The sequence below is a fragment of the Budorcas taxicolor genome, chromosome 7 (assembly GCF_023091745.1).
Source record: "Budorcas taxicolor isolate Tak-1 chromosome 7, Takin1.1, whole genome shotgun sequence".
Classification (NCBI taxonomy): Eukaryota; Metazoa; Chordata; class Mammalia; order Artiodactyla; family Bovidae; genus Budorcas; species Budorcas taxicolor.
Genome location: NC_068916.1, coordinates 27,343,667 through 27,362,600, shown reverse-complemented (window position 1 = coordinate 27,362,600; position 18,934 = coordinate 27,343,667). Strand labels below are relative to the sequence as shown.

The following is an 18,934-nucleotide window of genomic DNA, read 5'->3' as shown; positions in this document are numbered from 1 at the left end:
AAACAGAGGAGAACAAACCATGGTGCTTGACCTTAACATGAAAATCTGATCGGTGGTTTTTGAGCAGTTCTCCAGGAAAATGTATACATATCTCTAAATGTCCTACAGTGTTAGCTGGTATAGGACCCCAGTGGACCCCAGAGTAAGAGCCCATTTCTTTAATACTCGAGTGGTTAATAGTGAATACATCAGTTATATTACTGACAAGGGCAATTACATTTATATGGCAGGTCTCAAGGAAGGAAATACAGAAGTCACATACATCAACACAAATTTGATTAAAGACAGGCTCCTCTGTCCATGGAATTCTTCAGGCAAGAACACTGGAGTGGGTTGCCATGCCCTTCTCCAGGGGATCTTCCCGACCCAGGGATTGAACCTGGATCTGTTGCATTGCAGGCAGATTCTTTACTGTTTGAACCACCAGGGAAGCCCAAACATTATGAAAGTTCTAGTGTAAATGATTGCTTCTCCCATAAACAGTACGAATATGACTGAGAAAAGCAATACTCCTTAAAAATGCATGCCATCATGGACAGAGAGAAGGTATCAGCAGTTAATAAAAGGAGTCTAAGAAACCACATGCTTGAGAATAATTGATTCTTGTTTGGAAGCCAAGGTACAACACAGCCACTTAGACAAAAATAGCTTAAGAGATTTCCAGCTGATCTTTGTAGAATTAGTCTCCTAAACATCTAGTCTGGAGTTGTGCAGTACTTCAAGGCCTTTCTGATGTTTGCAGGTTAAATGCACACTGTCTTCTATTATAACCTAGTTTTCTGTTCAAATAAATTTAAAATGTGTTCATTCCACTTGTTTCTTTGCCATTCCTGCCCACAGTAATTTTTCTCTTGGTTCTTACAGACAGACAGCACCATCTGGCCTGGGGTCACAAGTACAGTTAAATGTGGAGGCCCTGTGTCAAGAGCTTACAGCTAACATAATGCGATTAGAAAAGGTGAGTGCTTTCTTTCCTGTGTTGGGGCAGTCACTGTACTTACTGCCTCAGTCAGTCTGTTCAGTCACTCAGTCATATCCAACACTTTGCGACCCCATGGACGGCAGCACGCCAGGCCACTGTGTGCATAATCAACTCCCAGAGCTTACTCAAACTCATGTCCATTGAGTCAGTGATGCCATCCAACCATCTTATCCTCTGTCGTCCCCTTCTCCTCTCACCCTCAATCTTTCCCAGCATCAGAGTCTTTTCAAATGAGTCAGCTCTTCGCATCAGGTGGCTAAAGTATTGGAGTTTCAGCTTCAGAATCAGTCCTTCCAATGAATATTCAGGACTGATTTCCTTCAGAATGGACTGGTTGGATCTCCTTGCAGTCCAAGGGATTCTCAAGAGTCTTCTCCAACACCACAGTTCAAAAGCATCAATTCTTCGATGTTCAGCTTTCTTCACAGTCCAACTCTCACATCCATACATGACTACTGGAAAAACCATAACCTTGACTAGACAGACCTTTGTTGGCAAAGTAATGTCTCTGCTTTTTAATATGCTGTCTAGGTTGGTCTTATTGCCTGGTGACAGTTTTTATGCTAAGATTCCTATGAACAATGTGTGCAGCTTATGACTATAACGTCAACACATGCATTTTGACCCTGAATCCTCTCTTTCCTGCCTCTGCTTTGGGACACAGGTTTATGTTGGTACTATAGGCCCCCTACCACCGTAGGGCAGGGGTTACACACACATGGGTGTGCAACAGGCCATTGAAATGGCTAAATCTCACCAAAGGATTTTCCACAAAGAAATAGGTTTCAGTTCATTTTCCTTATTATTAATAGTAGATTTTGTGGTTTTCCTCCTTGGTTAGAAATTATTCTCTTGTCCTAGGCCCCAAGGATAAGTGATATCTGACATGGAGCTCCAGGGAGGGACACTGTAGGGGGAGTGTCCTGACCAGAGAGGTGGAGCCCCAGCTCCACCCAGGCTGGTTGTCACCATTCATAAAATGTTTGCATTCAGTCTCTGTAGATGTCATTATTTCCATCTGACAAAATGATCAAAGTTTCAAGTTAACTTACTCAAGGAGGCAGAGCCAGAAAGTTGACAGAGCTAGAATTTGAGCCAGGTCTGACTCCCACATTTGTCCTGAGAAGCCCTCTGCTTTACTGCTCCCCAAAAGTCAACCTTCTGCTTGGGGATAAGGTCACTGAAGAGTGAGGCAACCAGGAGAAGATGGTAGGGAGCCAGAAATACCCTGAAGTTAAACCTTGTTAACATTTCTTATCTCTCCTTTCACCATGTCTGTCCCTTCCCATCTGATGCTTTGTTTTGATCCTTATCTCAGGAAAGGTTTAGTGAATTATACAGTTCTAATTGCTGCCACAAATGCTTGGTATTTGGTGGATTTCCATAATAGTACAGTTATGCTTACTTGGGAAGAAACATAAAACACAGACAAGTCAAATTAAGTTTGGCCTGTGATACCAAATGGTATCTAGCACTTAACCACTTAAGTATGGAGAGCAAAGGAGACCACAGGTTTCTATTCTAAACCAAGGCATGACAGATAATTCCCACTGAACCACTGTATCAGTGGGCAGACTCAGACATTTTCTCTTTGCGATGCATAATCAAGCTAGAGAAGGTATGGAGTAGCAACCAGAACTGTTTTCCTTTCTAAAACATTAGTTGCTAGAATTGAAGATAAAATTTCTTTGATGAAATGCTTAGACATGTTTAGAGCTTCCCTGGTAGCTCAGTTGGTAAAGAATCTGCCTGCAATGCAGGAGACCCCAGTTCAATTCCTGGGTTGGGAAGATCTGCTGGAGAAGCAATAGGCTACCCACTCCAGTATTCTTGGGCTTCCCCTGTGGTTCAGCTGGTTAAGAATCTGCCTGCAATGCAGAAGACCTGGGTTTGATCCCTGGGTTGGGAAGATCCCTTGGACAAGGGAAAAGCTACCCACTCCAAAATTCTGGCCTGGAGAATTCCATGGACTATATCGCAAAGAGTTGGACATGACTGAGTGACTTTCACTTTAGACATGTTTGACTTCCATGCTGACCTGGAGAATGGAGAGGTAATTTTCTCTTTTGTTCATGCTGGCACATGGTGATGTTCTTTGGACTGGGAAGCATGCAGAACCCAGCCACCCTCTTGTGCATTTCTTCCCATTCTCCTGTGGATCCTGGCAGGGACAACACTTTCTGTAATGAGGGACAGGAAAGCAGGAGAGACAGCTGGTCACGTCTTGCACAGAACCCAGCCTCTCAGCTAGGGTGCCAACATAAACCTGTGTCCCAAAGCAGAAGCGGGAAAGAGGGGATTTAGGGTCAAAATGCATGTGTTGACTTAGTTGCACACATTGCTCATAGGAGTCTTGGCATAAAAACAGTCACCAGGGCACACCTGTGTGCTTGTTACTCAGGCTGTACCCTCCAGCCCCGCCCTCCCCAGAGGCAGGCTGGTGATGACACAGCAGTGCATGGCGGAGGTGGAGCAGCTATGGGGAGGTAGAAGCCACGTCTCAGCTGTTTCTACTCAACACCAGCAGCTCTCTTTTATTCTCCTATAGGGACTGGTCATGTCTCTGCCTCCTGATCTGCCCGCTTATATCTTACCCATTTCTGTTCATGGCATCACTGCCCTTTCAGTCATTTCTTATGGGAAATTGAAGGATATTTTAACTCCTTCCTCTTTTTTTGCTTGCACAAGACTTTGTTCACTAATTAGTCTATCTTCAAATGTCTCCTCAGATTCTCTAATGTAGACCATCTTAGGCCATTCTGGCCCCCTCCCACCTCCTAGACTGAGTGTGAAGTCAGATCTCATGGTTTATATTTACATTTTCCTGATTAATACTGTGGTTGAACATCATTTCATATATATTCTTCTTATGGATTTCCTTTTGTAAACTGCCCATTTATCTCCTTTGTTTTACTTTTGGGGTTTTTGTCTTTGTAGGCATTTTAAATATTTTGTATATCAGTTTTTTGTTTTTTTTATCATTTCTTTTTCTCCCTTCCCACTCCTGCTTGTCCATTTATCTTTGATCCGATGGGATAGGTAGGGAAGATGTGAAGTAATAATATGGGGAATGAAGGCAGTGCCCTCTACAGGTAAAGAAGTAAATACCTATTTTCTTAGCACTGGAAGTGACATTAATGTCAGAGCAGTACCCACTCCAGTATTCTTGCCTGGAGAGTCCTGTGGACAGAGGAGCCTTGTGGGCTGCTGTCTGTAGGGTCGCACAAAGTCGGACACGACTGAACCGAGTTAGCATGCATGCATGCATTGGAGAAGGAAAAGGCAACCCAGTCCAGTGTTCTTGCCTGGAGAATCCCAGGGATGGAAGAGCCTGGTGGGCTGCCATCTATGGGGTCGCACAGAGTCAGACATGACTGAAGTGACTTAGAAGCAGCAGCAGTGCAGAAGAAAAAGCATAAACTTTTTTATGGAGTCAGATATCTGTTCTTTTCCCTACTGTGCCACCTACTGTGTGACTAGTCTTGTTATATAGTGCCTCAGGCCCTTACCTTCCCGTAGAAAACCTGCCTCTGTGTGTGAACATGTGTGTGGTTAAGGTGAGCATACATGAAGTTCCTGGCACATACTTTTTCGACCTCTTCCTCTCCATTTACTCTGTGGATACCAGTAGGACATCACAGAATATTCTTGCAAATGAAGACTATGTTCTCTTTCTCTTGTTCTACAGAGAGTTCCCTATTCCCTTCACAGTATTGATCCTTAAAAACACCCTGCTCTGGATTCTTTCAAATTCATTTACCCAAACATTTACCAAACCCATTTTCAATGCCCAACACTATCCTGTGGGCTTGAGATCCACAGATCGTCAATGTCCTGTGAAATTCTGTCTTCTGGGAAATGTTATATTGTGGTGTTTGTCCGATTCAGACCATCACATGGGCTTTGTCAAGGACAGTTTCCCATTGCCTCTGAATGCATTTGGGTCACACCTGGTGTTGCCAAGGTTTTTGTTCTATTTCCCTTAGTCTCTACTGACATTGTTATCTTTGTGCCATTCTTTCATTTTTTGCCCTTTTTTCATTTTGAAGTGGACTGTCAAACAGTTTTGTGCCATGATAATGCATTTATTTGCCTGATCTAAATTTAACCCATGTGTAGCTTTTAATTCAAGGTAGAAGAGATTAATCTCAAGCATTATATGAACCATAGCAAATACGCCATTACTGTATACTCCACTCTATGGAATAACAGGAGCTTTTCTCTCTATTATTTCAAGATACAAAACAACTTACAAAAGCTGCTTGAGAATGGTGACTGAAGCTCGAGCCACGCCATACCTCGCACTTCCCTTCAAGTAGGTGCTCCCGGGGTGTTCTGGTGGAGTGCTCCCTGCTGGCCAGAGGAGCTAGCAGGCGGGCAGCCTCTCTTGCCCTTGGAGGTCTCAGGCTCAGGAAAGGGGGGAATGGGGAATAATTCTGGTTCCTGTGCAATAAAAGTTGACCTCGACTCTCTGAGGAAGTTTTCAGTGCTGCTGCCTGAAGAAAACAGACCCGTCTCTGGAGGTCTCCAGAAGGGCCCGGCGGACACTTGGATGATTGTGGTTCAGCAGATTATTGTGACTGTCAGCAAATATATTCCACTCCAGCCTTTTCAGCCCTGCCCATCAGCCTTTTCTCTCATGTATCCACCCCTGCCTTAACCAGCCTTCAACAGAAGGGATATATCATGTGCCAACCAACTCGATATGGTCCCTTAAAGAATTTGCCATGACTTTCCAAAAGGGCAAAAAAAAAACTCTGATGGACAAACTTGCTTCAAACAAGTAACATTTGAGTTTTGGGGTTTTTTCCCTTTCTGATGTTATGTTCTGGTTTAAGTTACGTGTGTATCTTAACTTCTCAGCCACCTATTGGCAAGAAAATCAGGCAAAGCTGATTAAACTATCCCATTTAATGTTTTGTTTTGTTCCTCTCATTAATACTTAACAGGATTGATTCTCACCCACCCCATGTCAAGAATCTGTGAGACTTAAGACTAAAGTACTAAGTTTAAACTAAGACTTTGAAACCAAAACTAATCTTTAAACCAAAAAATATAATAGTGATTTGATACTGGATGGAAGATACTGCATTTTTAAGATTGTAGGTGGACTGTGTTTGTTTCGAAACAGGATGTCTATAATTAATGGCGAAACCCATCAGCATGATGATAGCATGCTTTTCTCTTTTGCTGACTAAAATATATAACTGGTGGTTTGCTAACTTCTATTTACCATATGGGTTGGCTGGTTTTTATTAATAATTATTTAGGCACCCTAAGATTTGTTAATATAAAAGATATTCTGTCTGTCTATAATGCATTTTATAATCATTTCTATGAAATGTATTTTGTTTAATCAGATAAGCTAATAAGTGAATTGGTTACATCATTTGTGTTTGTTAGCCTACTGGACAGGAATTGTGCCTGGTGCACCCCTGGCTTTTAATAAATACTCATTGGTTTAAATACCTTGCTAACACTGTCTTTTGTCAGTCTGAATTCTTGTAGCTAAGACTTTTTAACTGCTTTTAACTGCTTCTCATCTCTCTCTACTACTTCCAACTCACCCATACTCCTTTCCTCCCTAGTATTCACTTGCAAAAAAATTGATTTAAGTTCTTGTGTTACAACAATATGGGGAAAGAAAATGAACTTTGTTATCAGAACATCAATGCATGATTCCTGGGTCCTCATTTTTGAATTATGTGACTATAAGCAAGATATTTGGTTATTTTCCCCCGTTTTGATGAGGATAAAAGTACCAAGGGAAAGTGTCATTGTGAGAATTAAATGTGATGATCTTTCTAAAGCTGATGGCCTTGTAGGGCAAGAAGTATACTCTTTTAGTAGGAACCGTATTCATTTTTTCTTAAAATGTTTGCATATCTGACAGTCCGGCGTTATCAAAGTTCTACGTCAGTGTTTTATAGTTAAAACCATTAAAGATTCAAGAGTGTCAGCCACCTCTGGATAGAAATTTTGCAACTGTGTGAGGAGCCTTTAAAAGTTATTTCACTAAATTAGTAAGGCTATCCAGGAATTTATCCCAAAGCAATAAGAGATTTCCTCAAAAATGTACATACAAGAATATTCTTTGAAGCCTCAAGGGCAGAACATTAGTGGTATCTACTGAATAGTAGCGCTTAAATTATATCACTGTTTAGAGTGGCACTGTCAAAAATTGGCATAGAAAATAGCATTTTAAAAGGTAAGCATTATGGAGATAATGTAGAGATAAGAGAACTCTCCTACACTGTTGGTGGGAATGAAGATTGGTGCAGTCACTATGGAAAACAATATGGAGAGTCCTCAAAACACTAGAGCTACCATATGATCCAGAAATCTCTCCTGGGCATATATCCAGACAAAACTCTAATCCAAAAAGGTACATGCACCCCTGTGTTCTTAGCAGCACCACTCACAATAGCCAAGACATGGAAACAACCTAAACATCCATCTACAGATGAACAGATAAAGACTGCTACTCAGCCATGAAAAATGATGCTGTTTGTACAACATGGATGCAACTGGAGATTATCATACTAAATGAAGTAACTCAGAAGAAGAAAAATACCATATGATATCATTTACATGTGGAATCTAAAATATGACGCAAATGAACCTATCTTCAAACAGACTTACATAGAGAATCTGTGATTAAAAACACTATTTAGGTGAATAGAAATTGCCAGTCTTACATATGGAAAGTAGACATGATTATTGGATCTCTCAAGCTCTGTGAATATTGAAGATATTTTCCTAAATATACCCAATACTCCAAGGCATTTCCCAGCTACTCACATATGTAATTCTTTAAAACCATCCCTGACACACTTTTTTATGTATTAAGCCTAATTTATTTAGAAAATAAAAATTATTTGTACACATACATACAGATGCAGAAAGAGCAATCTTTTCAAACAATAAATGCATTCCTGTCTCTCCTTTTTAATTGAAGTATAACTGATTTATCATGTGTTTATTTCTGGTGTACAGCAAAGTGATTCAGATATATATATATATATATATATATATATACACACACACACACACACCCTTTTCCATATTCTTTTCCACTCTAGGCTATTACAAGATACTGAGTATAGTTCCCTGTACTATATAGTAGGACCCTGTTGTTTGTCTGTTTCATATACAGTAGTTTATATATGCTAATCCCAAACTGCTAATTTATTCCTCACCAATCCCTTTTCCCTTGTAACCATAAATTTGTTTTCTACCAGACACGTTTTTTTGAGGGGGTGGTGCTGTGCTATGAAGCTTAAGGGATCTTTGTTCCCTGACCAGGGATTGAACCCAGGCCCCCTGCAGTGGAAGCACAGAGTCCTAATCACTGGATTGCCAGAGAATTCCCTACCAGACACATTATTTAATGGTTTTTCCTTCCATTCCACAACTCACCCTAATTTATAAATTCATAGAGTCAGACTGAAATTTTTCCAACCTATATGTTAATTGTATTGTGTGCTGTTTTGATTTATGTATCCTAAAATTTCAATTCGGATGATACTTTCCTTGTTTATCTGTTTCTGGTGATCTAAAGGATGGATGGATACCTATAACATGGACACTAACATGTTGTAGACAGCCCAGTGAATTCTGCTCTCAAGCATTGTTTTAAAGTCAGAATTCTATTCATCTGTAACAGTTAATACTGACATTTGGGATCCATAACCTGATCGTCTTACAAAGGAGCTCAGTGATATAATACTTCTCATGCACTTCTTTTAAGCCTGTCCTTGCTAATAATGATATTACCAGTTCTTGACTTTACAAAACAAAATCAAAGACATTAAATGGAGCGTCTTTGACCACTAGTATTTCCAGCACTTTTGTTTTTTCCAGATGCTAAGCCTTGCTCTAAACAATGTACAGATTCAATGCAATCCCTATCAAAATTCCAATAGCATTTTTCACAAAAATAACAATCCTAAAATTTGTATGGAACTACAAAAGACTCCAAATAGCCAAACAAAGCAACCAAGAGAGGAACAAAAATTGAGGCACCACACCCCCTGGTTTCAGATTAAATTACAAAGCTACAATAATCAAAACAGTATGATACTGGCATAAAAACATAGATCAATGGAACAGAATAGAGAGCCCAGAAGTAAATTCACACATATATGGCCAATTATGACAAAGGAGTCAAGAAGATTCAATGGGAAAAGGACAGTATCTTCAATAAATTGTGAGCGGAAAACAAGACAACTATATGCAAGAGAGTGAAATTACACCTCTATCTTATACACAAAAGTTCACTCAAAAATGGATTGAAAACAGTTATTGTCTAAATTGACATTTTTCTAAGGAAGACATACAGATGGCCAATAGGCACATAAAAAGATGCTGAATGTCACTAAACAAGAAAATGCAAATCAAAACTATAATAAGATATCACTTCATATCTGTTAGAATGTCTGTTATCAAAAAGATGAGAAATAATAAATGCTGGTGAGTTTGGAGGAAAGAGAACCAACCCTTGTGTACTGATGCTGGGAGTGTAAGTTGATGCAACCAGTATGGAGGTTCCTCAAAAACTTAAAAATAGGACTACCATAGAATCCAACAATACCGCTTCTTGGTATTTATATTAAGAAGATGAAAACACAAATTCAAAAAGACATGTTCACCCCCATGTTCACTGCAGAATAATTTACAGTAGCCAAAATATGGAAACAACCTAAGTGTCTATATAAGGTAAATGGATAAAATGTAGTATATGTGGTGTGTGTACACACACACACCCATAAAAAGAATGAAATCTTGCCCTTTATGACATTATGGATGGATCTTGAGGGCCTTATGCTAAGTTATGTAAATCAAAGAAAAATATCTATGATCTCATATATATGCAGAATCTAAAAAATACTGAAAATAAAACCAAGCTCATAGATGCAGAGAACAGTTTTCTGGTTGCCAGAGTCGGTGGGGTGGAAGTGGTGGTTGAAATGGGTGAAGGGGATCAAAAGGTACAAACTTTCAGTTACGATATAAGTCATAGGGATGTAATATACATACAGCACGGTGACTATAGTTAATAATACTGTATGGCATAATTATAAGTTGCTAGAGTAGATCTTAAATTCTCATCACAAGAAAAAAATCAACTCTGTATGGTGACTGATGTTAACTAGACTTATTGTGGTGATCATCTAGCAATATATACAAGTATCGAATCACTGTGTCGTATACCTGAAACTAATATATGGGATATGTCAATTGTACCTCAATTTTTAAAAAAGAAAAAATTTTGGTTTTAGTTTCTCTTGCTAAGGCAAAATTCTTTTTCAGTGTCTGTTTTTAATCTCCTATATGGCTGTTCTAGGTCTTAATTCTGTCTCCTGTAGAAAACAGAGAAGAATTCTTCCTCAAAGAATTTTTTTAAAAGCCACCAAGATATATTCGCTGTTATAATGTTCAGTGAAAACAGCTGAGTGCAAAATTATATGGCAACTTCTACATAAAAACATTCAGCTTTGTGGACAAATCCCTGGAAGGAAATACAGAGTAATGAGAATACTTGTTTTATTCCAGTGGTGGAATTGTGAATAGCCAGTAATCTCTGGACCCAAGCAGTATAGGCTCTTGCCCTCCCTCATTCTTGGTCCTGGCCAGGCAATGATCCCATTGCCCCTTCAGCCTTTCTCCATACAAAGATTATGACTGTGAACTCTTCCTTTTTGTCTGCACATCCATGGGCCACAGTAGGGACTCACAGAAATCTTCCCCAGGACCTAGCACTAGGGATTGCTTGCCCCTGGATGAAAGTGACCTTAGCCAGATGCCTTCAAGGCAGTAGAAGCAGGAGAATAACAGTTTTGCTGGCTGCCAAAGGAATGTTTGTGCAGTTCTGTCTAACCAGCAGCATCCTAACAGTACTTCAATTTTTTAATATTTATTTTTAATTGATTGATGATTGCTTTATAATATTGGTTTGATTTCTGTCATACATCAACATGAATTAACCATAGGTGTACATATGTCCCCTCCCTCTTGAACCTTCCTCCCACCTCCCGCCCATTCCCACCACTCCAGGTTCTTACAGAGCCCCAGTTTGAGTTCCCTGAGTCATACAGCAAATCCTCATTGGCTGTTGATTACATATGTTAGCGTGGATGCCTCCACGCTACTCCGTTCATCTCACTCTCTCCCACTTCTCCACCCTTGTCTGAAAGTCTGTTCTCTCTGTCTGCATCTCTACTGCTGCGTTGCGAACAGGTTCATCAGTACCATCCTTCTAGACTCCACATGTATGTACTAATATACAATATTTGTTTTCCTATGACTTACTTCACTCGTATAAAAGGCTCTAGGTCCATCCACCTCCTTAGAACTGACTCAAATGTGTTCCATTTTATGGCTGAATAGCATTCCATTGCGTGTATGTACCACAGCTTCTTTATCCATTCATCTGTCGATAGACATCTAGGTTGCTTCCATGTCCTAGCTATTGTAAATAGTGTTTCCAGTTTTTAACATCTTTATTGAGATATAATGTATGTATATAGTAAACTATACATGTTTAAAGTACATGTTTTAAGTATATACCTGTGAAACCATCACAGAATCAAGAAACATATCTATCACCCCCACAAGTAACTTCTCTGGGAGCACTCTCTATGCCCCTCTCCACAGCCTCCTCCCCAGGCAACCACAGATCTGCTTTCTGTCTCTATATATTACTGTCTTTTCTAGAATTTTATATAAGTGGAACCCTAGAGTCTGTACTTTTTTGTCTGGATTCTTTTATTCAAAGTAATCCTTGTAAGATTTATCTACTTTTTGCATGTTTCAGTAACTCATTTCCTTGTATTATTTAATAGTATTTCACTGTATGTATAAGTGAAATAGCATATATATCTTATTACTTAATACTATTTCACTGCATGTGTGAATATGTATATGTATACATATAATGAAATACATATATATACACCTCTCTTTGAGATATGTAGGTAATACATATATTTTTGAGATATATGTATATAATATACATATAATGAAATATATATATAACACAAATTGTTTGCTCATCAGCCTGTGGATAAACATGCAGGTTGTTTCTAACTTTTATTTATTACAAATAAAGCTGCTAAGAACATTTCTATAAAGCCTCTGTGTAGATATACCCATTCACTTCTTTTGGGGAAACACCTAGGAGGGAATGGCTGGGTCATATGGCAGGTATATGATTAACTTGTTAAGAAAGTGTCAAACTTTCTCCCAAATGTGCCGCTGAACATCAGCATCAGCAAGGCGTGAGTGCCAGCCCCTGTGCATCTTCACCAGCATTTGGCATGATCAGTCTTTGAAATCGTAGACTTTCTACTATAGCAGTTTTAGACTTTCTACTGTGTTATGGTATTTCACTGTTGCTCTAATTTGCACTTCCTTAGTGATTACTGATGCTGAGTATTTTTTCATGTGCCATTTGACATTATTTGTATACCTTCTTTGATAAGAAGTCTTCTATCCATTTTTTTAATTGGGATGTTTACTTAAGTTTTGAGGGTTCATTATATATTCTAGATAAAAGTTCTTCATCACCCATGTGATTTGCAAATATTTTCTCCCAGACTGGCTTGTCTTTTCATTCTCTTTATGTCTCTCAAAGAAAGCTTCTCTCCTTTCCAATGCTCTGCTCTGCCAACTCTAGCCACCTGGGTTTTTCTCCTACCTCCATTTCTGCAACCCTCATTCTGCCTAGGTTCCCTTCCTGCAGCCTGAACATTCTCTCCAGGAAGTCAGCTGGAGCAATCTCACCTCCATTGTTTCTCTTCTCTCAGAATTAACTGTCCTTCAGTACCCAATCTCCAGCATCTTGAAAACCATTGTTTATACATTTTTTCTGGATTTTCTTCATTCATTGGGATGGTAAAATCAAAATCAAATGGAGATTCTTTGAAAATTCCCTGAGCAGACAAAACCAGTTTGGACATAAAAGAGAAATTCAATGTAGTTTATTTTATAAGACTCAGTTGACCTGGGTCATTTCTTCTTCATGCTTCTGGAAATCATAACCAAAACTTGAAGTGTTTCCCAAGGTTCATATGAGGTATATATCCTGACCAATTTTCCCTATCGGTTAGGAAAAGCCTAATATGATAACCAATAACTGAAAATTAAACAGTTACTGTCTTTCCACTATGTAAGCTGCTCCATAACAATATACCCCTGAGCCTCGTAGCATGAGCCTCATCCCATGTTTGGTTTGAGTGCTCCCAGTTCATGGGCTGTCTTTTTGGTGTGTGCACAATCAACTTCTACTAATTACCACTTCAGTGGGTCACTGATTTTACTTCAGTTGTTGCTGAACTTTGGACACACAGACAGCAAATCTAGCTATGTTACTCCGTCTTGAGTGGAAATAGAATTCCCAAACCAGAGAAATTTGATCTCAAGTACTGTGAAATAGGTAGAAAGAACTGTTAACTTGAACACACCCCCACACCATATACAAAAATAAACTCAAAATGGCTTAAAGATTTGAACATAAGCACGATACCATAAAACTCCTAGAAGAGATCATAAGCAAAACAGTCCTGATGTAAATTGTGGCAATGTTTTCTTAGGTTGTCTCCCAAGGCAATAGAAATAAAAACAAAAAATAAGCAAATGGGACCTAATCAAACTTACCAGCTTTTGCACAGCAAGGGAAACTATAAACAAAATGAAAACACAGAACAGGAGGAAATATTTGCAAATGATGTGACTGACAAGGGCTTAATTTCCAAAATATACAAACAGCTTATACAACTCAACAACAACAACAAACATCCCAATTCAAAAATGAGCAGAAGATCTAAATAGGCATTTCTCCAAAAAGAAATAAAAATGGTCAGAAGGCACATGAAAAGATGTTCAGTATTGCTGAGTATTAGAGAAATGCAAATGAATGCTACAGTGAGGTACCAGCTCACACCAGTCAGGATGGCCGTCGTTAAGAATTCTACAAATAAATGCTAGAGAGGATGTGGAGCAAAGGGAACTCTTCAACACTGTTGCTGGGAATGTAAGTTGGTACAACAGCTATGGAAAACAGCATGGAGGTGCCTGTAAAATAGAGTTACCATATAATCCAGCAGTCCCACTCCTAGGCATATATCCAGACAAAACTGTAATTCAAAATGATACATGCACTCCTATGTTCATAGTCAAAACATGGAAACAACCTAAACGTCCATCAACAGTTCAGTTCAGTTCAGTCACTCAGTCGTGTCCGACTCTTTGCGACCCCATGAATCGCAGCACGCCAGGCCTCCCTGTCCATTACCATCTCCCAGAGTCCATTCAGACTCACGTCCATCGAGTCGGTGATGCCATCCAGCCATCTCATCCTCGGTCATCCCCTTCTCCTCCTGCCCCCAATCCCTCCCAGCATCAGAGTCTTTTCCAATGAGTCAGCTCTTCGCATGAGGTGGCCATCAACAGATGAATGGATAAAGAAGATGGGGTGCATATACACAATGGACTACTACTGAGCCATAAAAAAGAATGAGATAATGCCACTTGCAGCAACAAGGATGCAACTAAAGAGTATCATACTTAGAAAAAAAAAAGAGTATCATACTAAGTGAAGTCAGAAAAAGAAAGACAAATACCACACGATATCACAATATCACAAAATATGATACACAATGAACCTATCTGTGAAACAAAAACAGAATTACAGATATAGAGAAGAGCCTAGCGGTTGCCAAGAGGGAGGAGGTAGGGGGAGGGATGGAGTGGGAGGTTGGGGTTAGTGGATGCAAGCTATTATGTATGGAATGGATAAAAACCAACATGCTACTGTATAGCACAGAGAGTTATATTCAGTGTTCTATGATAAACCATAATGGAAGAGAATATTTTAAAAAAAGAATTATATACATGTATAACAACCACTTTGCTGTACAACAGAAATTAACACATTGTAAATCCATTATACTTCAAAAGAATTGTTAACTTGATGATGTAACCGAGCAGGGTCCTATGAAGCCTTCTCAGAACAAACTCCAACCTCCCCATGTCCTCTGCCTGTCTCTTGTCTGTAGAAAAACCTTAACCTCGTAGGCATTCCCTGAGTTCCAAAGAGTAAATTTAATTGGAGAACTGAGAAAATGCAGAAGAAAGGGAAAACAGTCAAGCAAGATGAAATAAAAGTTAAGCCATTAAACAAAGTCAAGGACCTTTTGTTCCTCCTCAAGGGCTACAGATAAAATTCTGAGTCATGTCCTCTGAGCTGTTTTGCAGATCCTGAAACCAGCACCAAGTGGAAGAAGTTAACTGTATGCTGCCCACAAGCACAGTAGAATCCCAACCCGTTGGAACCAGAAGGTTGATGCTGTTGACTCTCAATTACCTCACCACCAGCCAATCAAAAGAATGTCCGTGAGCTGATCACACACCTCACGACCGCCTCCTTCACCGTCTTTAAAATCCTTTCCCTGAAAGGCTTTAGGGAATTTGGGCCTTTTAAGTATTAGTTGCCTGGACTGCTTGCTTGGTGCAATAAAAGCTGCACTTTCCTTCATCATGACCTGGTTCATCAGTAGACTGACTTTACTGCAGCAGGCAAGTGGACCCAAGTTTGGTTCAGTAACAGTGACAGTAAAGAAAATCAGAACACAAAGACAGCGTGGAAATAGCAAACCCAGGTTTGGAGGGAACAAGAGTCAGGTGGCTGAAACTATCTGAGCTTAGAAGCTGGGGACAGGCCCGGTGGAGCTGAAATTCAGCCTTCTGCAGAAGGGGCACATCAGGGGGCAGTAATGTGTCAGAGGGGGCATAATGAGGCTGGTTCTGCAAATGCTGGATAAACTGCAAACCGGATCCACCTGCTGCTCCAGAACAAATTGCCAGTGCCAAGCCAAAGCCACGAGAATAAGACAACATGAGCCTGGTAGGCTGCAGTCCATGGGGTTGCCATGAGTCGGACACGACTGAGCGACTTCACTTTCACTTTTCACTTTCATGCATTGGAGAAGGAAATGGCAACCCACTCCAGTGTTCTTGCCTGGAGAATCCCAGGGACGGGGGAGCCTGGTGGGCTGCTGTCTATGGGGTCGCACAGAGTCGGACACGACTGAAGTGACTTAGCAGCAGCAGCAGCACTGTAACAGGAAGAAGTTAAGAAACCGGAACGAGGCACAATCCCTTCTTCCTGTCCAGCCTCACAGGCTCTCCCTAGAGACCTATGTTAGCAGAATCTAACAGGGAGCAGCTGGCAAAACAGAAATATGGTTTGAGAAGTTGCAACTTTAGCAGCACAAAGCAGAGTGCGAAGGAAGGGCCTTAAGCTAAGAAAGAATCCCTTAATAATGGCTATGAGGCACCCCTTGGGCTATGCAGCATCCATACACATCCCTTCTATAGACACTTGAACTCTCACATAAGAAACACAACTTTGTCTCTAACACGATGCAACTCTACTTCATGCAAAGGAAGGCAGTCTCATCCTTACCTGAAAATGATGAGATGCAAAGTCCTGACGCTGGTTGTATCCACTTCTGTGATCCAGCACCTTCCACAAGCTACTTGGAGACCAGACTACCTCCTCCGCCCAACCTCCTCCCCGTCCTCCATGAGTTCCTCACTTCCCCCTCCCAGCCCTGCCCCGCCCCATGCACGGGCGTTTGGTGGTTCAAAGCCTGAGTGGTTGAGGTGCCTCAGAAATGGGCTAAGAACTCGATATGCTCCACAGTGCACGTGTCTGTGCTCAGTGACAGCTCCCAACTCAATGAGTTCTTCTGGGGTGGGGAGGTGACAGTCCTCTGAAGTGTCCAGGGACCTGTGCATCCTGCCACCTTCTCTGATCCCCACACCATCCCCTTGATGAGCCTGGGCTCTGGTCCTTGTTGAGTCCTGGTTGCACCAGCAACTCTCAAAGAGGGCTGCAGAAGAGGAGGGGCCTTGAGGTGTTGAAAGTTCCACCCCACACCCTCACTATCCAGCTCTGCCCACCTTTAACTGTGGGAGCATCGAGGAGGCATCCGCTGCCCCTGCCGAGGCCCCCTCAGTGAGGCTGAACTTGCCCTCTTGGACCGCTTTTCCAAGGAAGAAGATGCAGGCCTCACGCCTGCCCGCATCAGTGAGTTGGCATCAATGTGGACAGAGTCATACAGGCTAAATCGGGGTCTTGGGAAACAGGAGGTCAGGGAGAGGAAAAGAAGGAAAGGCCCACCCCTGCTGATCTGAGCTAAGCTTCAGAGCTTCTCACCCAGGGCTGCAGAAGGAGAAGGCAAGCCTGCAGCTCTGCCGGGTTACCAGCATGGCATGCACACGCTGATTCAGGGAGATCCCAGTGCCCCATCCTCTGGTCTCAGGCAGGGTGTGAAGAAGGCAGCCAGCTTCCTGAAGCAGCGGAGGCAATCCCACACCTGCACCTGTCCCAACTCCACCCCCCACCCCCCCACCCCCGCCCCCAGGAAGGAGTGGCTCCTTCCCCAGGGCTCTAGCACCGCCAGCCACCTCCTTCTCTCTCCCTGGTATCTGCCCCTATCCCCAAGTCTCGTAACCCCAGGAGACATTTCTGTATGTTACTGGACCAAGGATGAGAAAAATAAAGAATTCAAATCTCCCCAAAGAGTTTTAATTTAAAATAAATAAAAGTATTTTTCATTATCCCTCAAATTTGGTCCAAGTGCCATCTGAATATTCTGCTCTCTAGTGACTAAATTGTAAAGTTAGCTTCCAACAAAACAGTGTAGAATATTAAGGGGTAGGAAAAAGAAAAAACTGTTATTATAAACAAATATTAATACAAACCATACAAACACACACATACAGGAAACAAGATAATACACATAGCTGCAATAGCCTTCATTTTTGTAACTAATCACAAAAAACAAATTTATAATCTTCTTCCATCTTCCACTACCCTTTACATCTTTTCTTTGACCTCAGAAAGAACCTCAGCTGATCAGAATTCTTTACCTGGCAAGGTGACTCAAATCTTTATTCCTGAAGGGTCTGAATTCCCAGAGCCTTTCTCTCTCTCTCTTCTTCTCCCCACCACCTTTTGTTGGTAGTGGTGGTGGTTGTGTATTGGCTCAATGGCATGAACAAACCAAAATAGATATTTGGCAGTCTTAGCTTCCAATTCAATAAAAAACATTTGTCCATTAGGACAAACATTTGTCTGCTCCAAACCAGGAGAGTTCAAAATTGCAGGGTTGGGGGGCAAGAATCCCCACAAGTAGATTATTATTAAATAGTAATAGTGAAAGGAAGACTCCCCTGGGGGTCCAGTGATTAGGAATCTGCCTGCGAGTGCAGGGGACATGGGTTCAGCCCCTAGTCCGGGAACCACATGCTGCATGGCAACTAAGCCAGGCAACCACTGAGCCCATGTGCCCTGGAGCCTGTGCTCCTCAAGAACAGAGGCCACTGCAGTGAGGAGCCTGAGCACTACACCAAGGAGTAGCCACAGCTCACTGCAGCTAGAGTGTCCACACACAGCAATGGAGCCTCAGTGCAGCAAAAAAAATTTAAAAAATTAACTCGTTTTGAAAAATATTGAAAGGAGATACACTTAACTCCAACCTTGACTCTCGGGCCTGTGCCTATAGGAGAGGCACGCATATGTTGGTTTCTTTCTTCATCCTGGAAGATAGAACCCTATGCTTTCAGGGTGTCTCTTCTCACCAGTAGCCTAACAGGCCCTTTACGAGGCCATGCTCTATCTTATTAAGCCAGCAGCTTCTGAGTGATGGAGTGTGTGGCAAAAAAAAAGAAAAAGAAAAAACCAGTGGATTCTGTGGGCACTAGCCCTCTGCTGAAATTCTGTATCGTGAAATGAGTTCTTGATCAGAAGCAATGTGGCATGCAGTGAAGTCACCATGATGGTGAGTAAGGCAGAAACACGGACAAGGAAGGCAGATCCATATCGAGAACACGTATCTGTTCCAAAGAGAAATCTTTCCCCTCCACCCTGGAAGAGGTCCCAAG

The 18,934-nt window shown here is 41.2% G+C and overlaps 1 protein-coding gene across 4 annotated transcripts in view; it reads left to right on the top strand.

Moving 5' to 3' along the window:
- GRAMD2B (GRAM domain containing 2B) overlaps window positions 1-15,343 on the top strand; it is an 84,342-nt gene extending 68,999 nt beyond the window's left edge. For 3 of the 4 annotated variants that reach the window (XM_052642762.1, XM_052642761.1, XM_052642759.1), the window contains 2 exons: window positions 865-958; window positions 5,220-5,454. In XM_052642762.1, the coding sequence (XP_052498722.1) occupies window positions 865-958; window positions 5,220-5,261 (136 nt within the window). In that variant the 3' untranslated portion in view covers window positions 5,262-5,454. Of the gene's footprint in view, window positions 1-864; window positions 959-5,219; window positions 5,455-15,238 lie in introns of those variants that run through there. The other variant, XM_052642760.1, reaches the window with a different exon arrangement.
- The last annotated feature ends 3,591 nt before the right edge of the window (window positions 15,344-18,934 follow it).